Source organism: Cherax quadricarinatus, chromosome 39 (genome assembly GCF_038502225.1).
Source record: "Cherax quadricarinatus isolate ZL_2023a chromosome 39, ASM3850222v1, whole genome shotgun sequence".
NCBI lineage: Eukaryota > Metazoa > Arthropoda > Malacostraca > Decapoda > Parastacidae > Cherax > Cherax quadricarinatus.
In genome coordinates, this window is record NC_091330.1 from 19559245 (window position 1) to 19583893 (window position 24649).

General features: G+C 40.4%; 1 protein-coding gene across 9 annotated transcripts in view; it reads right to left on the minus strand.

The window, feature by feature from the left end:
- hppy (MAP4K3-like protein hppy) overlaps window positions 1-24649 on the minus strand; it is a 344184-nt gene that overhangs the window by 121807 nt on the left and 197728 nt on the right. For 6 of the 9 annotated variants that reach the window (XM_070092488.1, XM_070092484.1, XM_070092486.1 and 3 more), the window contains one exon: window positions 11047-11100. The exons of the other annotated variants lie outside the window; for them this stretch is intronic. In XM_070092488.1, the coding sequence (XP_069948589.1) occupies window positions 11047-11100 (54 nt within the window). The remainder of the gene's footprint in view (window positions 1-11046; window positions 11101-24649) is intronic. 9 annotated transcript variants of the gene reach the window in all.

Consider the following 24649-nt stretch of genomic DNA (forward strand, 5'->3'; position numbering starts at 1 on the left):
ACAGAATGTAATTTGTTATGTAGCAGATCAAACCAACAATGTTGCACTTGACTTGTACTCACTAAAGTGCAGGCGAGAGAGAGAGATATCATAATCTACACCTGGAAGGGTGTAGGGACTGGTCCCTAATATGCACACAGCAATCACTCCATACAAAAGCAAAAGGCTTGGCAGGCGATGCAACATACTGGTACACTACTAGAAAACACAGTAAGTGTCTGGGGCCCCAAGACTGTTCAACAGCCTCCCACCAGCAATAAGGGGCATTACAGGAAGACCCCTGGTTGTCTTCAAGAGGGAGCTGGACAGATACGTAAAGACGGTGCCGGATCAGCCGGGCTGTGGTTCGTACGTTGGATTGCATGCGGCCAGCAGTAACAGCCTCATTGATCAGACCTTGATCCACCGGGAGGCCTGGTCGTGGACCAGATGGTGGGGGCGATGATCCCCGGAATGCCCTCCAGGTAGACTCCAGGAATGGGTGCAAAGGTGGGTAGCAATTACAGCAAAATAGTCTGTGAATGGAACACCTCTAAATGAAACTGGGAGGTCATGTACTGCTGACCAGGCAGCAGTGTCTGCCTGTTCATTCCCCTGTACATCAACATGACCGGGGGCCCAACAAAAAACAATATCTTTGTGCCTGCTAGATACGGTATAGCCTGTAAAGCACTAAGGGAGTCTGAAACGACCAAAAATGGTGACACAGGCATAGATGCAATACAGATAAGTGCTATGAGAATGACATACAATTCAGCTGTAAAAATGCTAGCCGAGGATAATAAATGCCCTTGCAAGATGCTTTCCGGAAACACTGCTGCAAATCGGACACCGTCAGAAGACTTGGAACCACTGGGGTACACTGCAATGGCATGAGAATGAGATCAGAAGTGGTTAAGAAAATGAGAGCGAGAAGCCACTGTAGGCAGTTGGGCTTTCGTGCATGGCAGTGGGAAAGAACAGACACGAACCGTTGGAACTTCCCAAGGGGGTAGAGAAAAGTGAGATGCTACATGAACATAGAAAGGTGTGAAACTGAAGAGAAGACAAGAGCAAATGTATGTGAAAAGAAAGGGGATGGAGTAAACAGGAGCAATGAACAAATAAAGAACATATACTAACATCAGTGACAATCCTATACATACATGTATATGGAAGGATTCTGGAGGTCATGAGAGTGAACATAATAGCAAAGGCAATGAGCATCACGGCGATTGGTCAAGGATGGAATATTCGCCTGTGCATAGAGGCTCTCAACCTGTGGAGAGTGAAAAGCATCAAGGCATAAACGTAATCCCTGGTGATGGATGGGGTTAAGGCTAGAAAGAGTTGCAGGAAGGCCACTGAATATATCTAGTTGCCATAACTGAGTTTCAATAAAATTAGGGCTGAATGTAGTCGAAGGAGAATTCTACAATCAGCCCCTCATGAAAGATGAGCGAGGGTTTTAAGGAGGTTCAGCTGGCTATGACAAGTTGCCTTCAGAGAGGTAATGTGAGGTTTCCAGGATAACCGACGATCAAACAGAAGGTTGAGAAACCTGACCGTATCATGTTCTGGGATACGCGAGCCATATATGTAGGTACAATGGATGATCAGAGACGACAGAACGTCTAGTGAAAGTAATTTGGTGAGTTTTAGTACTCGAAAATTTAAACCCAAGAGTAGTGGCCCAATTGGTAACACAGCTGACCACAAGCTGGAGAGAAACTGCAATGAGGTGACAGTCAGCACCTGCACAAGCTACAGCAACGTCATCAACATAGAGTGATGACCAAATATTAGATGGAAGAATAGATACCACATCATTTAAAGAAAGGAGAAAAAGTGTTGTGCTCAGAACACGTCGCTGGAGGACACCTTCAGTTTTTCAGAGCATAGTTCTAGCTGCCCAGACATCTTTTGTTCTGAGCAGGGAAATTAGATCTAACAAAAATGATCCCAAATGGATGAACAATAGATTAAAACATCTCATTGGTCAAAAGAGAAGCATATATAGGAGTATCAAAAGAGGGGATGGGCAGTTAAGAAATCAATATATTCAATTAAAGAGAGAAATAAAGAAAGGAATAAGAAAAGCAAAAAGGGATTATGAGGCTAAGGTTGCAAGGGATTCAAAGACTAACCCAAAAGGGTTCTTTCAGGTATACAGAAGATTAGGGACAAGATTGGCCCACTTAAGAGTAACTCTGTTCAGATCACTGACAGTGATAAGGATATGTGTGAAATTCTCAATACCTACTTCCTCTCAGTTTTCACCCAGGAAAATACTAGCGATATTCCTGAAATAATAGATTATGGAGAACAGGATGATAATAAACTATGTATGATTGCGGTAACTAGTGACATGGTCCTCAGACAAATAGAGAAACTAAAACCTAACAAATCCCCAGGCCCTGATGAGCTGTTTGCAAGGGTGTTAAAGGAATGTAAAGAGGAACTTAGCATACCTCTGGCTAATCTTTTTAACATACCACTACAAACTGGCATAGTGCCTGATAAGTGGAAAATGGCAAATGTAATACCTATTTACAAGGCAGGTGACAGGTCCTTGGCTTTGAACCATAGACCAATAAGCCTTACCTCCATAGTGGGAAAATTTATGGAATCAATAATTGCCGAAGCAATTCGAAGCCATCTTGACAGGCACAGATTGATTAATGAATCTCAACACGGTTTTACAAAGGGGCATTCCTGTCTTATGAATTTACTTTTTTCACTAAGGTGTTTGAGGAGGTAGATCACGGTAATGAATATGATATTGTGTATATGGACTTCAGTAAAGCTTTCGATAGAGTTCTTCACCAGAGGCTATTGAGGAAACTTAAGGCACATGGAATAGGACGTCCAATTCATTCTAATGAGGACACTAGAGCACTCCAGGATGATTTGAATAGACTGATGCAATGGTCGGAGAAGTGGCAGATGCAGTTTAATAATGACAAATGCAAAGTTCTAAATGTTGGACAGTTAAATACCATGTCACATATAAACTAAATAATGTAGATCTTAATACAGTGGACCCCCGCTTTACGATCAGCTCCCAATGCGACCAATTATGTAAGTGTATTTATGTAAGTGCGTTTGTACGTGTATGTTTGGGTGTCTGAAATGGACTAATCTAATTCACAATATTCCTTATGGGAACAAATTCGTTCAGTAATGGCACCTGAACATACTTCTGGAATGAAATAATATCGTAAACCGGGGTCCACTGTACTACTGATTGCGAAAAGGATTTAGGAGTTCTGGTTAGCAGTAATCTAAAACCAAGACAACAGTGCATTAGTGTTCGCAATAAAGCTAACAGAATTCTTGGCTTCATATCTAGAAGTATAAATAATAGAAGTCCTCAGGTTGTTCTTCAACTCTATATATCCTTGGTTAGGCCTCATTTAGACTATGCTTCTCAGTTTTGGTCACAGTATTACAGAATGGATGTAAATGCTCTGGAAAACGTACAGAGGAGGATGACAAAGATGATCCCATGTATCAGAAATCTTGGTATAAACCTTGGTAATAAATACCGACAAGTTGGTTTAGAAAGACACGTAAGCAAACATTATAACATATTTATTAGAAAACGTTTCGGTCCTGGGACCTTGATCACTTCTAACATACAGAGGTAGAAAGACATTATATATATAGGCGGAGAGTGAGATGTGACGCATGTGACCTGAGGAATGTCATAAGAACATAAGAATGGAGGAACACTGTAGAAGGCCTACTGGCTCATGCGAGGCAGGTCTTTATCAGAACAACCTCTACCTATGATGAGGACGGGTAGACGATGAAATCATGTGACTCCTGTGTTGTTGGGTTGGTGCTGCTTAAGTATCATGTATGCCAATGTTTTTGAAATTTTGTAGTTTCCAGTGTTGCGTTCTATAGTGTCGGTGACGGCGATTAGTGAGGCTTCTAGGCACCATCGGCGTCTGAGGTCTGGTTCGGTGAGAACGAGTTGTGCCTCATTCCAGTTCATCAAATGCCCCGTGGAGTCTCTGTGGAGGACACAGGCGTACCTTACATCGTCTCTGTTAGAGGCATTTCGATGCTCATTCAGGCGGACTGCAAGATCTCTGCCTGTCTCGCCTACATATTTCTTGGGACAGAACCCACAGGGGATAGTGTAGATGCCTGCTGTAGAAGTTAGAGGTGTGGGGCTGCGTTTCGTAGTGAGGTCTTTGATAGATGATGTGTTTATGGTGGAAACGTTGATGTTACTCATAGCAAGTGCCCGGCGAGTATTCGTGGCAACATCGCCACATGGGAGTACTATGAACTGTTTAGGGGGCTGTTCCATGGGCGGTTTGTTGAGGATAGCTTGTGCCTTGAGTCTGCAATCTCGGATGAAGAAAGATGGGAACTGAAGACGTGTAAAGGCTTGTGTTATGTAAGTGCATTCTTCTTCTAGAAAACAAGGGCTGGAGATGCAAAGAGCTCTCAAGAAGAAGCCAATGAGGACTCCTCTCTTATTGCGGGTGTCTTGGTGTGAATAAAAGTGTATAAGATCGTCCTTGTTGGTAGGTTTTCTATACACTTTGAAGAGAAGTTTGTCACTGTCGGGAGATCTGCACAGTAGAACGTCGAGGAAAGGAAGTTTGCCATCATTTTCGAGTTCAAGTGTAAACTTTATTGATGGTTCAACTGCATTGATCTTGTTGCACTTACATAACACAAGCCTTTACACGTCTTCAGTTCCCATCTTTCTTCATCCGAGATTGCAGACTCAAGGCACAAGCTATCCTCAACAAACCGCCCATGGAACAGCCCCCTAAACAGTTCATAGTACTCCCATGTGGCGATGTTGCCATGAATACTCGCCGGGCACTTGCTATGAGTAACATCAACGTTTCCACCATAAACACATCATCTATCAAAGACCTCACTACGAAACGCAGCCCCACACCTCTAACTTCTACAGCAGGCGTCTACACTATCCCCTGTGGGTTCTGTCCCAAGAAATATGTAGGCGAGACAGGCAGAGATCTTGCAGTCCGCCTGAATGAGCATCAAAATGCCTCTAACAGAGACGATGTAAGGTACGCCTGTGTCCTCCACAGAGACTCCACGGGGCATTTGATGAACTGGAATGAGGCACAACTCGTTCTCACAGAACCAGACCTCAGACGCAGATGGTGCCTAGAAGCCTCACTAATTGCCGTCACCGACACTATAGAACGCAACACTGGAAACTACAAAATTTCAAAAACATTGGCATACATGATACTTAAGCAGCACCAATCCAACAACACAGGAGTCACATGATTTCATCGTCTACCCGTCCTCATCATAGGTAGAGGTTGTTCTGATAAAGACCTGCCTCACATGAGCCAGTAGGCCTTCTACAGTGTTCCTCCATTCTTATGTTCTTATGACATTCCTCAGGTCACGTGCGTCACATCTCACTCTCCGCCTATATATATAATGTCTTTCTACCTCTGTATGTTAGAAGTGATCAAGGTCCCAGGACCGAAACGTTTTCTAATAAATATGTTATAGTGTTTGCTTACGTGTCTTTCTAAACCATCAGAAATCTTCCCTATGAAGATAGACTGAGGGCCCTGAATCTGCACTCTCTCTAAAGGCATAGAATTAGGGGGGATATGATCGAGGTGTATAAATGGAAAAAAGGAATAAATGAAGGGGATGTAAATAGCGTGCTGAAAATTTCCAGCCAAGACAGGACTGGCAGCAATGGTTTCAAGTTGGAAAAATTCAGATTCAGGAAGGATATAGGAAAGCACTGGTTTGGTAATAGAGCTGTGGATGAGTGGAACAAACTCCCGAGTACAGTTATTCAGGCTAAAACGTTGTGTAGTTTTAAAAATAGGTTAGATAAATACATGAGTGGGTGTGAGTTGGGACTGTCTAGCTTGTGCTGATGGGTCTGGTGCCATGCTCCTTCCTTGGGTGGAGGTGACCAGACTGGGTGGGTCATTGGGCTAATCCGGGGGGGTGGGTCATTGGTCTAATCCAGGGGACGGGGAGACATGGACCTGCTCCACATGGGTCAGTAGGCCTGTTGCAGTGTTCCTTCTTTCTTATGTTCTTATGAAAGCATATTATTAACCCAAACACGGAAAGTCTCTCAGTTAAGAAGTTCTTAAGGAAAAATGGTAGATTGCCTCAGAGGCCTAAGAAGTGGGCCTGGGCCAAGATGTTATGCCTCCAAGTTGTGTCATACGACTTCTCGAGGTCAAAAAAGATGTCGATAACTGAGTGGTTATTGGCAGAGGCATTATGAACATACGTATCCAAATGTAGTAAGGGGCCAGTGGTAGAACGGCCCTCATGAAAGTCATATTGACTAGTGGAGAGATTATTCTCTCTCTCTAAATACCACCTCAAATGTCTGTTTATCAGACGTTCCATTACTCTGCAAACTGCACTAGTAAGAGCAATGGGATGATAGTGGGAGGCATCATGTCGCATAGTACCCGGTTTGTAGAAAGGGAGAACAATGGCAGATTTCCACATCTGGGGAAGAACTCCTTGCGACCAAATAATATTAAAGAGTAATAAGAGGACAATACGGGCTGACTGACGTAAATGTTGTAGCGTATGAATATGAATGCTGTCAGGCCCAGCTGTGGATGATTGGCAAGCGGAGTGTGTTGCCTCCAGTTCCAGAAGTGTAAAAGGCACATTATAAGATTCTTCTCTGATAGAAGAAAAGTTTAAGAGCTCTAAAGCTCTGGCAGACTTGGAGGAAAGAAACGAGGGCCATAGATGGAGCCCTTGAGAGATACGGACAAGACGATTACCAATTTTGGTGGAAACACCAAGAGGGTTTACTATAGCAACACCAGCAACCTAAAGAAGGGGAGCCGTGTTGGGAGAGTATTTATCGCTCAGTTCCTGTACTTTTTTTCAGACTGCACTCATAGAAGAAGCCGAAGTGACAGTAGAAACACAATCCCGTGTGTTTAGTGTCACGGATGACATGGCAGGCGATCACTCTCTTCTGCTTAAAATCAAGGAGTTGCTCTGTGGTTCTATTGTACCGGTACCTACCCCATGCAGTGTGTTTCAGATTTACTGCCTGAGCACAAGCAGGAGACCACTAAGTCACACACCTCTGAGAATGCCTGCCCAAGGTTTGGGGTATAGAATGTGAAGCTGCAGCTAAAACTGAGGTCGAGAAGAGGTGTAAAAACTCATCAATGGAGGCCAAAGAAGGATCCTCACTAAAAGCAGTTTGACACGAGTAAGGGTCCCAAATCTCTCGGTCAAATTGCCAGTGTGGGCGACGAGGAGGTGGTGAATACAAAGGAGAGGTTAGGATACTTGGAAAATGATTGCTGTTATGCAAGTCTGGGAGGACAGACCAGGTAAGGTCTAGTACAGTTGAGGAAGAGCAAACTGAGAGATCGATGCAAGAGAGAGAATGAGTGCAAGGATCAAAATGGGTGGGAGTACCCATATTTAAAACATGGAGTGGGAGAGACGTGAGAAAAACCTCCAACTGAATGCCGCAGGAGTCATAGTGAGACCCCCCCCCCCCCGAAGGAAATGGTGAGCATTAAACCAGAGATGCAACATCTGGGATAGATAATACCTAAGAAGGAGAGAGATACAAAGAACAGATTGTATACCACTTATTCAAGTGGATTTGGGCAGCATTGTAATGCAGTGAAGTATGAACAAAGAGCTGATGGTATGGAATACTGGTGCATATAAGAAGTGCACTTTCATTAAAGGTTCCATTGGGAAAAGGATCCTATGAATATAATAAAACATAATCCGAGGTGGGATGGATAACAGTGGAGCATATTTCAAGTTCTTGTAAACAAATACAAACAGGGAAAAACTAGGAAAGCACCACCTGAAGCTCACCCCAGTTACCTCTGAGGCCACAGATATTCCACTGTAAATAAGCCATGATTTGCGAAGAGGAAGATACAAGTAATCTGAAGGCAGAGGTATCTATGAATTAGAAGAGTTAAAAAAGTCCACATGTGGAGGCAGCAGAAAATGCACAAGCAGCGAAGGATTGGGATGCTAGGAAGAAAGGAGTTGTGCAGATGGAGAAGAGTGAAGAGGAGGAACAGGAAGTGGATTGGTGTCTATCAATGGTCTAGTTTCCTCAACATATTTGGAGATAGCTTCAAGCATTTCAGAGGACAAGGACATTGTATGTGGAACAATACTGGAGATGGAAGGAGGAGGGTGAGTAAAGATCAGGGAGACAATGGAATGTACCAAAGTAGGGGGGGGGGGGAGACCACCGAGCCACCTCGGTGGACAAAAGAGAGGGTGGCCGGATACCTACCACAAAGCATACCTCCTTTGGTCACGACCCCTTGGAATCCGAAAAGCAGCTTCCAGAGATACACCCGTCACCTAAAAGATACCCAAAGCCACCTCCTGGGAGACCAGAGAGGAAATGGGACATCTCCAGGAAATCCAGATTCCACGGCAAACTACACCACCACTAAGGACCTCAACGGAATGGGATGAACCACGGTACCCTTCCCCCTACCTAGAAACTAGAGTGCCTGTGGGAAGAATCCCAAAGGGGATCGGAGAGGAATGGGGAGAGGACGAGGAAAGGGAAAAGGGGGGATGGGGAGGATGGGATAGGGAAGGGGGGGATTGGGGGGTAATTAGGTTTGGTCAGACCATGAACCTCTTCACTGTGCCAAGGAGTCTCCCTTAAAGAGGCCAACAGGGATATTTTCATCCAATTATGCTTGTGTACATTAACCCTTAAACTGTCCAAACGTAGATCTACGTTTTTTCAACATTTGAAAGTATGTAAAAAAAGTAATCTTTTTTTTTTCATTTGAAAACGTGTAAAAAAACTTTGATCTACTTTTTTTTTGTTATATTTGAAAATATGTAAAAGAAACGTAGATCTACTTTTGGAGCACTACGCATGTGAACATAGATCTGCCTGGAGTTTACCTGCTTGGACAGTTTAAGGGTTAATAATATGCTGTTCATAAGTAATTAATATAATTACAGTGTGTATTATTATTGTTATTATGGTATATTTTTAATGCACCGGTCATCTCCCACCAAGGTAAAGCGACCAAAAAAAGAAAAAGGAAAAGCATTCACTGTCATTCATTCAATCACTGCCTTACTAAACATGAGCTGACATCATAGTTCAGATGATATAGTGAAAACTGCTATATCCACATACATCATTCAAAGTGCAGTAACTGTATTTCACACCTACACCACTCAAGTCTGGCAAGCCAGTTTTCCTTGAATCCCTTAATAGATATTACCTTGCTCACACTCCAACAGTAAGGCGAGTCATAAAAACCACTGGTTTCCACTCCATTTTAATGCACTCACACAAGTTCACTGGATGTTCAAGCCCCTAGCACTCAAAACTTCCTATATCTACTGCCTCCAACCCTTCCTGGAATGACCCCTGAGAGGAGTATGTGGTATTAACATTAATGTTGCAAAGAAAAGATACATATCTGCAACAGCAGTCTTTCCACTGCGTAATGGTAACTGCCTACTATGTACTGCCAAGTTAGATTGGTCTAACACCAATGACATTGATTTAAAATATTTTACAAGCATCTGACAACAAAATAAGCCATCTTCCTGCTAGTTCCACAGCTTATTTGTTGATACAAGCACATTCTTTAACAAAATTCTTTTATTTACATGTTCTGTTGAGGTAGTGTTACCCATCATGCATTGCAAACACCTACATTTTTTCCTATGTGTGAGGAGGTGGTAGTTAACCTAAACAGTTAAGCTAAGGCCCAAAATGGTGGCATGTGTCATATTTGAATACACAAAACTTAAGCATAGATATGCATCACATAAATTTACATTGCACAGTGTTAAACATATTGTGTCTTAATACTGTTGAACTAAGCACACAATGTGCAATATTAAAGAGTCATCAAGTAATAAAAACTTCTGATCAGTCTGGCTGTGGTGACTGTGTTGGAGTACCCGCAAGTAACTGCCTAAATGATCAGGGTATCAAGTTCTTGTTGCAGCTTCACTAGCATAAAACAATCAGCTGGTGCTTGGCAATTGTGAACCAAGTCTCTTGATATTTATCCACATTTTCCAGGTTTTAATAATGGTGATGTACGTGATTATATTCTTCATTTTTAATCTTTCTACACAATTTTCCTGTGCATCTTAGCTTACATTTTGCTATTTACTTTAAGTAAACTCTCACCTGCTGACTACTGTTACTCTTCTATATATTTGGTATAGTGTGTGCAAGAACTTCAATAGTATAAGCAGAGTGACAACAAAACATTGTGGTGTGTAATAAGTTATAAGAAATAACATTAGGTACCTAATTTCACAATGCAAAGGAAAACAACATATTGTTATGAGAAGGGTGGGTACTGCTGAGAGTGCATGCACTATTATACCATGCTAATAGGTGTAAACCATGGTCCATGCACCATTAAGCTGCATTAAAAGGCTCCTTTTGTTCAATAACTGCATGGAAGTCTAAGAGATAAATTTGCCTCTTATGTTATAAAAGTATAAGTAACAAAAAATATAAATTCTTGTAATCTGAGAGTAAGGCCGTAAAGCATCTTCAAATTCAATAATGCATATTATTAGAGGAAAATATTTCATTTTTTCAGGCATGTTTTTTAATAGGAAAATATTTCATTATTTTTCAGGCATGTTTTTTAATAGATGTCTCTAGGATTAATAATACTAAAGATGACTACCTTCAGCCATTCATGAGATCACCTTATTATTAAAATCATGAAATAATATGAGGATAACAAAATTTCATTGTAAAAACATACTGTACTGGATGGTGTTATTCATTTACAACAACCAAAATGCAAAACTTGTATCAATCCATTGCACTAACACTTATATTAAACCAAAAATTTCTGCTTTGATGTTTGTATAATGCAGTTATTTAAAAATACTCAGATCATGAACATTATAAAAAAAATGTATTTAACAAAACTTTATCTTTTAGAAAAAAAAAAAATGACTTGGGCTCTCATAAGAGCTATGAATACTGGTGATCTCAAGGTTGGTGATGAAATCTATTTATAAGTGCAAGTAGAGATCTTAACATACTGCGAGGAGTAGGTCATGTCCACGTCCAAGTCAGAAAGACGATCGCTGTGCCCCCTGCAAATGGACGCCACTCCTTAGCTTTCCTACCACACATGGCCACTCATGCAAAACAACTAATGCCAACAACAAAGTAGCTCTTAAAATACAGAGGCTGTTTCACAAGTTCCACCAGTTATCATCACTGACTTCAGCTGCTAGAAGCTAAGCTTATACACTTAGAAAATTTATAATTCTAAGTAAAATAAAGATCAAACAATGTCCTGAATAAAGAGCTGTCATGGTAAAAAACACATGAAAACTCTCGAGTTTTTAAATAAATTAATAAGAGTTTACAAATAACCAGCAACCTAAAATTTGTATGCACCGTACATGACATTTTTGCAATATTATTTACTATTTGAATCGTGTAATACAAAGAGATAACTTACTAAATATAGGTACAGGCCCTTAAACCCTGATCCTTCAGAAGCGATAAAGAGCCAGCTTTCAGGACTCCACAGTTTTAAGGGAAACATAACAAGAATAATATACAGAACAGCACTCTATATAAAACAGATATCACCTGCAATATGCTTTCTGTTTACTTACCATCTTATATTCCTTACTTTTGCTTCTAAATGAAACTATATAAGAATGATTGCAAAGAAAATTACACACAACTTGAGGGTGTGCTTGTGCAATAGGTATATGCTAAAATATCCAGATTGGTTAACAGTCCAGCCCCAGCAGATTGACTGAAGGAGTGTTTGACGCTACCAACTTTTAGAGCTCTACTAGTGATTGCTTAATTTTGTGGAGTTATGTACTTATCTCAGATTAACATATCCTTATACACTAAAATTACTGTTCTGATAAGAAATTCCATCTACAGACACTTGTACAGCTCAGGATAAAAGATCGCCTCCATTATTTTTCTATCAGGGAATGAACCACTGGGGCTTCACTGTCAACATCTCTTGCTGTGGGCTTTGTTCAACACTTGTGCAGCACACAAGTAATGCCTTTAGTCCAACATTCATTGCAACATTCTTTACATAGCTAGTGACAGGGATACAAGGAGGTCTCTCTGACAAGTTTACAAATGGTAGAAATTAAAAACAATGAAAAAAACACAAATTACAGAACATATAAAAAAATGCTTCATAAAGTATTATCTGGGATGTTACCAAATCAAACTGGCAATACCAAGAATGAATGAGACAAGTCCTGTTTTTGTGAGATTCTTTCCTGAATTTATTTTAATTAATATAAAGTGAAATACAGTCGACCCCCGCTGTACGATCAGCTCAGCTCCCAATGCGACCAATTATGTAAGTGTATTTATATAAGTGCATTTGTACGTGTATGTTTGGGGGTCTGAAATGGACTAATCTAATTCACAATATTCCTTATGGGACCAAATTCGTTCAGTAATGGCACCTGAACATACTTCTGGAATGAAATAATATCGTAAGCCGGGGGTCCACTGTATTTAAAGTAAAGTCGATATTAAGGGCATTCCAAAACCAAGGGTACCCGACTATACCTGTCCCGCTAAAATTATCTGAGATGCATAGGAAATCGGACACATCCAGGAGAGGTTATAGAGCACATGGTCAGTTCAAATGTAAAATGTGAGTCATATGTGGAACATGGGTGGGTGTGGGTGGCATTGAAAATTGGGTTGGGCAAATATTTTGTTAGTGGGATGGATTATGAAGGACCTGCCTAGTATGGGCCAACAGGCCTGCTGCAGTGTTCCTCCTTTATGTTCTTATGATTTTTCTTCAGAGCAAATTGCAACAATCTTGTTTCAAACCTGAATATCATTCTTCTTGAATTTGGCAAAGATTTTTACACACACAACACACAACCACACACACAACACGCACACACACACACACACACACACACACACACACACACACACACACACACACACACACACACACACACACACACACACACTTTAAAGTACATATTTGTTTGGTATGGTACTATAGTTACTATAATAACTTATGTAACTGTGCAGACATAATTCATATTTTATGCAAATAATATATGAGCATTATTTTTAATTAAAATGGAAGATAAAGACAAACTTGGAATATAGCATAGAGTAATTCTAAACCTCCCGTTTCTTCTTTTACAGAAAATTTCCGTTTAAGGACAAAAAAGAATGGAAGTGGCATGGGGCATCATGTTTTGTTGCCAGCCGAGGTGCCTATAGGAAGGGCACCTTTGATTACAAGTACCAAAATTGAAAAGCAAGAAACCATTTGGACCAAAAATTGAAACACAGGTTAAAAAAGATTTATGTACTTCAGCCTCAGTCAAATACTCTTCAGTTTACACTGAAGTACAGTGGAACCTCGGCTTACGAGTGCCCCACCATACGAGTTTTTCAGGATACGAGCAGTCGCTCGGTCAATACGTATTTTGTTTCTGGATACGAGCAAAAATTCAGGATGCAAGCTTTCCCTCAAACAACATTTTTTTAGACCTCCAGATCTTACAAAAATAAAAGTAAATATATAATTGTAGTTCAGTGCCATGATGTACAGTTAACCCTCAGTTAACGATGCCATTGGATAGCAATAAAATAGGATACCGATACATTTTTGCGTCAAAATATTGGCTCGGCTAATGATAAAACACTCAGTTAAGGACATTCGTCCAAAATGTGTCCACGCGGCCTGAGCCGCCCAGCCACTCTAGTGTGGCTAGTGTGCCATTGTTTACAAGCCAGTGCGGATGATTCCACACGTACATGCGATACATTTTATGTTATTCCATTGCTTTTAGCGCTTAACTGCTAAATAAGCCACCATGGGCCCAAAGGAAGCTTCTAGTGCCAGCCAGCTCTTTGATAAAGGGCTGAGAGAGAGGGAAGAATGTGCCTTTTTCAGTGATTCTGCAATATGTACAATACTAAAGCAGCAGGAGTCTACAAAGGCTACAGCAGCAGCCAGTGATAAAGTGTAGCATTAACTGTAGCAAGTAAGTTAAGTGATTAATCGATAGAAAAAGGACAGCATGAACCTAACTCCTCCAATGTTGTTGGAATTATGCAGAGCGACTGACAACACCGCCATCTCTACCACCTCTGCTGCCGCCTCCACCACCATATATGGCTTATGCTCTCAGTGGCCCTTATACACCCAACAACAACAGCACAGTAACACTGGTGACATACTTAACCCTTGGATTATTTACATCGTATATATACGTCTTATGCACCACTGTTTCTGATGTATTTATACGCGTAAATTCTAGCGGCTTCAAATCAAGCGAGAGAAAGCTGGTAGGCCTACATGAGAGAGAATGGGTCTGAGTGGTGGGTGTGCACCCTGTGAAAAAAATCTGGGACTCAGTGGTGCATTGTGGGAATGCCATCTTGGTAGTCCATTTTCACCATGCCTCGCAGTAAGAAGTACCTCACTCCTCGGCGGATTGGAGGTCTTTTGTTCCCAAGTGATAGCTCTAACAGCGATGAAAGTGTCAGTGAAAGTGAATTCCATGGTTTTCAAGCGGGTGTGACCGAAAAAAATGCCCAGGATAATGCAATTAGTGACGAAAACCCAGATGACCCACGACCTTCCACCTCTGGTGCTGGGCCGGCTTGTTCAAGTTCACGTTCACCTGTACCAGGATGAAAGAGGAAACTACAGTACAGTGGACCCCCGGTTTACGATATTATTTCATTCCAGAAGTATGTTCAGGTGCCAGTACTGACTGAATTTATTCCCATAAGGAATATTGTGAATTAGATTAGTCCATTTCAGACCCCCAAACATACACATACAAACGCACTTACATAAACCATACCCCCGGCCGGGATTGAACCCGCGGTCATAGAGTCTCAAAACTCCAGCCCGTCGCGCTAGCCACTAGACCAGCTAGCCACAATAAGATTCATCCAACTAGGTATATTTCTACACCATAGGAAAGTTAGCACAGGCACCTCTGTGACCACAAATGCAAGTTTTTACAGACGAATCTCCAGCTAGCGTGGCCGTGACGAACTCTAGCTCAAGTCCCTTCACTGCCGTCAACATGACTTAAGAAATCGTAATGACACGATTGCAAATAAACCATACCCCCGGCCGGGATTGAACCCGCGGTCATAGAGTCTCAAAACTCCAGCCCGTCGCGCTAGCCACTAGACCAGCTAGCCACAATAAGATTCATCCAACTAGGTATATTTCTACACCATAGAGTTTTGAGACTCTATGACCGCGGGTTCAATCCCGGCCGGGGGTATGGTTTATTTGCAATCGTGTCATTACGATTTCTTAAGTCATGTTGACGGCAGTGAAGGGACTTGAGCTAGAGTTCGTCACGGCCACGCTAGCTGGAGATTCGTCTGTAAAAACTTGCATTTGTGGTCACAGAGGTGCCTGTGCTAACTTTCCTATGGTGTAGAAATATACCTAGTTGGATGAATCTTATTGTGGCTAGCTGGTCTAGTGGCTAGCGCGACGGGCTGGAGTTTTGAGACTCTATGACCGCGGGTTCAATCCCGGCCGGGGGTATGGTTTATTTGCAATCGTGTCATTACGATTTCTTAAGTCATGTTGACGGCAGTGAAGGGACTTGAGCTAGAGTTCGTCACGGCCACGCTAGCTGGAGATTCGTCTGTAAAAACTTGCATTTGTGGTCACAGAGGTGCCTGTGCTAACTTTCCTATGGTGTAGAAATATACCTAGTTGGATGAATCTTATTGTGGCTAGCTGGTCTAGTGGCTAGCGCGACGGGCTGGAGTTTTGAGACTCTATGACCGCGGGTTCAATCCCGGCCGGGGGTATGGTTTATTTGCAATCGTGTCATTACGATTTCTTAAGGCACTTACATAAATACACTTACATAATTGGTCGCATTGGGAGCTGATCGTAAACCGGGGGTCCACTGTATTTGCCCATGTACATGACTCAGATGTGAGCAGTGATAGTGATAGTGATTTCAAAGTTATTGAAAGCAGTTCTAGTCGTGACAGTGAGGGTGAATATTCCCCAGTGAAGCGGCAGTATATACGACGTAGCATGCAGTCTGGTAGTGTTTCATATGTTGTTCCAAGGGGAAGGAGTAAATCTCGGAGCACATCCCGTGGCCCTACACCACGACCTGATAGTGAAGATGACGATATTGTTACGATGGGTATGAATGATGTGAGTGAGGCAGCAGGTGGTGGTGGTGATAGTGATGGAGGCATGAGTCATGTGGCACCAGCAGCGGGCCACGCTACTACCCACGCTGCTGACTCTGCACAACCAGTCTCACCCAACCCCACACTCCCACAACCTGTGCAACCACAACCTGCACAACCACAACCTGCACAACCACAACCTGCACAACCACATTTCAATATCCAGAAACCACCAGCAGACCCCATCTGGGATTGGCAGCAAGGTGACTAGTTTGTTCCCAGTCCCCATGACTTGGGGACTGGGAACAATGCTATTGAACTGGAATGCTTTCAGTTATTCTTCCATGAACCCCTGATGGACATTATTGTCAGGGAAACCAACACATACTATGAGTACACCATGGCAAATACAATTCTCTCACCAAGATCACGGCAACACCAGAGATGTACCTGTTTTTTGCCACAATAATGCTTATGCCACATGTGTATAAGCACACTGTCACCACATACTGGGCAACAGAAAAATGCCTGATTTCAACCCCAGGTTTTAGTGACATTATAGGTGTGAATCGTTTCTTGACACTGTTACGTATGTTACATTTTTCAAACAAAACAAGGCATGACAGAAGCGACAGGTTATATAAGATCAGAAATGTGTTTATGTACCTGAAACAAAAGTGTTGCATGTATTTTTATCCCTTCAGGAAGCTTGTTATTGATGAGTCTTTGATTTTATTCAAAGGAAGACTCTCATTCAAGCTGCAAAAGTGGTCTCGTTTAGGATATCATTGTGTACACTGGCAGTAATACATTGAGAGATACCAGGAAGTTATTGGGTATCTCTGGTGATGTGGTTCAAACAATGATGGAACCATATCTTGGTAAGGGGCATATATTATTTACTGATAACTGGTACACAAGCCCCATACTCAGTGATTTCTTGCGAGTGAACCTGACAGACGTGTGTGGCACAGTGGTAATCGTAAACATATGCCAAGGTTTGACGCTGGCACTTGCAGAGGTGAGGTGCAAGCCTTTGCTGCCAATGACATCATGGCATTTAGGTGGCATGACAAACGTGATGTCATATTGTTGACATCAGCTCACCGAAACGAAATGGCACACATTGGCAGGCACAATAGAGAGACCAATGAACCCATTCTAAAACTTGCAGCTGTCTTGGACTACAATCTCAATATGTGCTTAGTGGACAAATGTGACATGCAGATTGGGTTTGCTGATTGTGTATGCAAGAGTTATAAGTGGTATATAAAACTTTTTTTCCATCTTGTTGATATTTCCATGCTAAATGCTTATAACATATACAAGTTGAGGACCAACAACAAACCAAAATATGGTGAATTTTGTTTGTCAGTCATCAGACAAATAATCGCCAAGTACCAAGGAGCAACACCTGCAATAGACCAGCACCCACGAAATTACCAACATATGCCATCTCGTTTGAGGCTTGGTGATCACTACCCCATACAACTGCCTCCTACTGCTTTTAAGAAAAATGCTCAGAAGAGGTGTTTTGTATGTGGACATACCACAAAACGTCCACAAACATGCAGAGACACTTGTTTTATGTGTGAGGAGTGTCAAGTGCCATTCTGCATATACCCATGTTTCAAAGAGTTCCACAAGCTGCAGCAGTTCTAGGAAAGTGTTCAGTGACTGTACATCTGTATATATATTATGGAACAATAGTAATAAACATTGTTTTGTATTGTTTGTTTGTGTAAAAAAGTTTTATACACAAACTAATAGTGATAATGTTTGTTCAGTTACTGTGTTGTAAACAATGAGTGTATATTTGAACGTTGCACCTTACTTTGGTCTCACAGGCCACATAAGTTACTTAGAAAAGAAAAATATTGGAAAATATAAGAAACCTTCGAATTGGAGTAAATAAAAGAATACCGGGTGGGCAGCATTCGCCGCTGTTGCCGTACACCGCTCATTTTCTGCCAACTTTGCGCCTCTGTATCTCTGTAAGTACTGATATAAAAAAAAATTTTTTTAGGCTTAAAACACTCAGTAAAATAATCCTAACATTTTGGTAAGAAAAAATAATTTTTTTTTTAATATATTGCGACATAGAATGACAGTTTCAGAAAGGAGCCTGCAACAGTCAAAGGGTTAATGATATATTTTATTCATTCTAGAGTATATGTCATGTTTCTATGTTATTAATATTGTTTATTATGTCATATTAGATAAATTGTGCTAGATAAATAAGCCGTAGAGCTGATATCAGTGTCATATTGAAGGACTATCTTGTGTCTCCCAACACAATTCCTAACATACGCCAGAAACAGGCCTCTCTGGAACTTTTTTGAGCAACAGGGGTCCAGTGGCTCTCAAGCTGGTCCTAGTGGCATTAAAAAACAAAGGAGGGAGTGGCACTTCCCTTCCAAACAATGGAAAACTTCTCCATCCTCTCTCCTCCTTCTGTCTTCCATACATCACCACGTCTTCAATAAAGGTAAGTGTGATGTTATTATTGTTTTATTCTTTATGTATCATTGTTTTCTGTGTAGAGAAATGTATATTTCATGTAAAGAAAATTATTTTGTTTAATATTTTTGGGTGTCTGGAACGGATTAATTGGATTTCCATTATTTCTTATGGGGAAAATTAATTCGGATAATGATAAAATCGGTTAAGGACAAGCTCTCTGGAACAGATTAATATCGTTAACTGAGGGTCCACTGTATTATGTTGTTTTTACTGCTTTAGACTATAATTGCAACAGAAATAATAGTATTTCTTACCTTATTGCAGGTGCTGGTGTTTGTGGATGATTGTGAAGAGAGTGGAGAGTTATGTTGTGGCTCTACTGGGCTGAGGTGGATGGTAGAGGTTCTGGTACTGAAGTTGATGGTTGTACTGGAGTGTGCATAAATTCTGTAATTGATTTCTGTTCTATTTTACCCTGCAGTACATTATACAACTGACGATAAGGCATCAGCTGCTCTGGACACCATTTCAGGGTCCTCTTCAGTGAGAAAGTCACCTCTTCGGTGAGAAAGTCATTCATTAAGTCATTCATTAAGTCAGTCATTCAGTCAAGTCATTCAGTCAAGTCATTCAGTCAAGTCATTCAGTCAAGTCATTCAGTCAAGTCATTCAGTCAGTCATTCAGTCATTCAATTCATTCATTCATTCATTCATTCATTCAGTCAGTCATCAGTCAAAGTCAGTAAGTCAGCAACACTGGTATGCCTACTGGGTGTCTTGATTGCTTGGCAGATACAAGATAAGGTAATTAACCCCTCGACTGTCGCAACCCGAAATCCTGAGGTGTCTCCTGGTGTCGCAAAATTTCAAAAAAAAAAAAAAAAAAAAAAAAAAAAAAAAAAAAAAAAAAAAAAAAAAAAAAAATCTTATGAAATGATAATCTTTTCCCGATTGTAATGAAACTAAAAGAACGAAATTTGATGGAAAGTTGACAGAATTACGCTCTCGCAAAGTTAGCGACCTTGGCAATATTTACGAATTGGCAATTTCGCCCACTTTGAGCCCTATTTTCGGCTAATTCCATTATTCCAGTTGACCAAACTCAAAGCTATTTCTTTAGAACTCCATTTTTTCTATCGATTGAGTACAAATAACTACCCATTTACCAATTTCAACTACCCAATAACATGGTCAGAAATTTGCAATTTGGCCAATTTCACGAAAATTATAAAATATGACAATTTCAAAATAGGGTCCAGAATGAACAATGCAGACATTCCTGGCTCTAAAATAACATTTTCTTTGTTTATCAGTCACATCTCCAGGCCCCTCTGATATTACTCTTGCTTTCTATTTTGAATTTTTATTCAAATAAAAAATAGAAGATTTTCTGTTACGCAGACTACTGCAATATTGTATAAATATTTGTATAAATAATGTCAACCCATTCATGACTGCATATTAGAATGGCTACTTGGACATTTATTGGAAAATGAGATAATTTGTTTACTTTTGAACATTGGCAAAAATCAAACATTTCCCCTACTTAGAGCTCCATTTCGAGGTTCTTTTCCTAGTAAAACCAATCAAAATCACCTCTATTTCTATAATATGTTTTCCATTCTATCAAATGAGACCAAGAAAACGAGAATACAACCATAAATACTATACGAAAATAGACCACAAAGTTGGCATTTTAATTAAAAAAAAAAAACGGTCGAGTTTTTTTTTCTCATTATGCACTGCGTGCTGCAGGATTTTTTTATATGGTGCACAGTGACCACACAGACCCATTCTCTCACATGTGGGCCTACCAGCTTTCTCCTTGATTTGAGGTTGCTAAAATTTATGTACATATAAACGTCAAAAACGCTGGCTCGTAAGACGTGTATATATGACGAAAACAGTTAAAGGGTTAAAAGATCAAAACAATTCACAAACACAGCTAGCTTATAGGAGAGAAGTAGAACTGAACATTTATTCACAAAGCTGGGATGGCGGTGTTGGGAGTGTGGGAACGTCGGGGGATGGTAAGGGATGGCGAGAGGTCTCCCCCGCTGAGCCACAATAAGGCAGCCGCTTGAGGTAGGGAATGGCTGTCACCACTTGTCACCATATGAACTATGTATTATTGCTTTACTAATCTTAAATTAATCTTTAACCCTTTGACTGTTTTGGTCGTATATATATGGCTTACGAGCCACTGTGTTTGACGTATATATACTCATAAATTCTAGCGGCTTCAAATCAAGCAGGAGAAAGCTGGTAGGCCCACATGTGAGAGAATGGGTCTGTGTGGTCAGTGTGCACCATATAAAAAAAAATCCTGCAGCATGCAGTGCATGAGAAAAAAAAAACTCCAACAGTTTTTTTTTTAATTAAAATGCCGAATTTGTGGTCTATTTTCGTATAGTATTTATGATTGTATTCTCGTTTTCTTGGTCTCATTTGATAGAATGGAAAACATATTATAGAAATAGAGGTGATTTTATTGGTTTTACTATGAAAAGAACCTTGAAATGGAGCTCAAAGTAGGGACAATGTTTGATTTTTGCCGATGTTCAAAAGTAAACAAATGATCTCCTTTTCCAATAAATGTCCAAGTAGCCATTCTAATATGTAGTCATGAATGGGTTGACATTATCTGTACAATTATTACAGTATTGCAGTAGTCTGCATAACAGTAAATCTTCTATTTTTTGTTTGAATAAAAATTCAAAATAGAAAGCAAGAGTAATATCAGAGAGGCCTGGAGATGTGACTGATGAACAAAGAAAATGTTATTTTAGAGCCAGGAATGCCTGCATTTTTCACTCTGGACCTCATTTTGAAATTGTCATATTTTTTTAATTTTCGTGAAATTGGCCAAATTGCAAATTTCTGACCACGTTATTGGGTAGTTGAAATTGGTAAATGGGCAGTTTCTTCTACTCAATCGATAGAAAAAAAATGGAGTCCTAAAGAAATAGCTATGAGTTTGGTCGACTGGAACAACGGAATTAGCTGAAAATATGGCTCAAAGTGGGCAAAATCGCCAATTTGTAAATATCGCCGAGGTTGCTAACTTCACAAGAGCGTAATTCCGTCAGTTTTCCATCAAATCTTGTTCTTTTGGTGCCATTACAATTGGGAAAAGATTATCTATCATTTAATAAGAATTTTTTTTTTTTTTTTTTTTTTTGAAATTTTGCAACACCAGGAGACACCTCAGGATTTGGGGTTGCGACAGTCAAGGGGTTAAGATTCCTCAAAATACTCTGCATGCAAGGGGCTTTTGGCATGTACACCCAACTATTATATTCCTCTGTACAACCATGTAATTTGTCAAAATAAACATCTTAATCTTAATGACATATTTTATTCATTCTAGAGCATATATCAGGTTTCTATGTTATTTATATTGTTTATTATGTCATATTAGATGAATTGTCAAATAAGCCGTAGAGTTAATATTAGCATCACATTGAAGTACAGTAGTTTTGTCCTGCCTCCCAGAGCAGGAATTCTGCTGGAATGGATTAATGGCAAAAAAATTTCAATTAATTTAAATGAGGAAAATTGACTTGGTATACGAACAGATCGGGATACGAGCAAGGTCACGGAACGGATTAAACTCGTAAGCCGAAGTTCCACTGTATAACTCTTTGAAGGTCCATCCCATAGTTCTACGGCTTTGAAGCCAGTGTCCAAGCCGTAGTACTATGTCATGAGCTCAGCTCACTCAGATAAGCTGTGAGCAGTAAATTTGGGCCTAGATATGAGAAATGCATCTATGTGGTAAGTGTGCACCATACAAAACAAATCTTGCAACACGCAGTGCATAATGAGAAAAAAAAATGCAACTGTGTTTTTGGATTAAAACAGCGACTTTATGGTGTATTTTCATATGTTTTTTACAGTTGTATTCACAATTTCTTGGTCTCATTTCATAGAATGGAAGATATATTACAGAAATAGAGATGATTTTGATTGGTTTTAGCAAACAAAATAGCATGAAATTGAGCTCAAAGTAGCAGAAATGTTAAATTTTTGCCAATGTTGCAGAGTAAACAAATCACATCACATAGGTGATTTCTTGGGCTTGATAAAATGTAACACACACTAGCAAAATAGCTAAGAATTTGGTCTAATGGAACAATGTAATTGGTCAAAAACAGGACTCCAAGTAGGCAAAATCACCGATGCATAAACATCACTGACACAGCAAAATTCGCGAGAGCGTAATTTCATCAATTTTTCACCAAATTTCACACTTTTTGTTTTATTACCTTCAGAAAAAGATTCTCTACCATTCCATAAGAAAAATAATATTTTTTTTTTTAAATTCATGGACCCTGTTTGGAATTTTCAGATTGGGAGTCTGGACCCTCAAAAGGTTAAAGACCTCTCTTGATTGTTGTATGTATAATTGTTTCATTTTTCTGCCCACATGATTTCTCTCTCTTCATCAATCAGTGTTTTGGCATTTTAATCCAAGCAAATATCAAAAGGTATTAAGCTATAAGATTCCAGTACCGTATGAAATGATACAATTAAGACTTCCTAAAACCATTAACAAGGAAATTAAGAAGCTATATGATAACTGTCTACAATACAGTGGAACCTTGGTTGTCAACTGCATTACTTGTCGAACAAATCGGTTTTCGAACAAGGAACTCAAGAAAAAAAGTACTGATTTTTGTCTGTTCTCCTAGTTGTCAACTGACAAAATGAATGGCTCAGTTATGTGCTCACAGAATGTGCACTGGACAATGCTGAAACTAAATCCTTCAAGGCTAGTAAGGGTTGGTTTGATAATTTTAAGACAGAAAATGGCATTCATAATGTGGCTAGGCATGGGGAGGCTACCAGTGCTGACAAAGTGGCTGTTGAAAAGTATGTTACTGAATTCCAAGAGTACACAGAAGCTGAGGAATTTATCCCCCACCAAGAATATAACCGTGATGAGACAGGCCTCTTCTGGAAGAAAATGCCCAAGAGGACCTACATAACTGAAGAGGAAAAGTCAATGCCAGGACACAAGCCAATGAAAGACAGGCTCACTCTGTCACTGTGTGGTATGCAAGTGGATACTTAAAATTGAAGCCCTTACTTGTTTATCATTCAGAAAATCCATGAGTTTTTAAGAAGAACAATGCTATGGAAAAACAAACTGACTGTAATGTGGAAGTCCAACACGAAAACTTGAGTAACAAGACAATTTTTTACCGAGAGGGCTCATGAAGTCTTTGCTCCCACTGTCAAAAAAGTACCTCATTAAAAAACAACTCAGGGTCTTTTTACTTATGGATAATACTCCTGCTTATCCTCCAAGCTTGGAAAAAGAGTTGCTGGAGAAGTTCAGTTTTATAGCTGTGAAGTTCTTGCCTCCTAACACCACTCCTCTCATCCAGCCCATGGACCAGCCGGTCATTTCTAACTTCAAGAAGCTCTACACCAAAGCACTTTTTGGAAGGTGCTTGAGATCACTTCAGAAACAAATTTAACCCTCAGGGAGTTCTGGAAGGACCATTTCAATATCCTCACATGCTTGAAGCTTATAGACAAAGACTGGGGGAATGTGCCTTCTAGGACCATGCAGTCAGCATGGAAGAAACTGTGGCCTGACTTTATGGCAGCCAGGGATTTCGAAGGCTTTGAAGATGATATTGTGTCCCTGGGGAAGACCTTGGGCCTAGAGGTGAGTGAAGATGGTGTGGAGGAGTTGGCGGGGGAGCACAGAGCTGAACTCACCACAGAAGAACATGTAGACCTTCAGAAGGAGCAGCAACAGATTGCAGCAGAGGAGTTGTCATCAGAGGAAAAGGAGGGAAGGGAAGATGTGACCATTGCACTTGTCAAGGAAATGTGTGCTAAATGGAATGAAGTGCAGGAGTTTGCTGAAAAATACCTTCCAGACAAAGCAGTGGCCATCTGTCTCTAACATGTACAGTGTCAGTGTATGTCTCAATTTAGACAAGTGTTAAAATGGAGCCTGAAACAAACCTCACTGGACAGGTTTTTAGTGAGACAAAG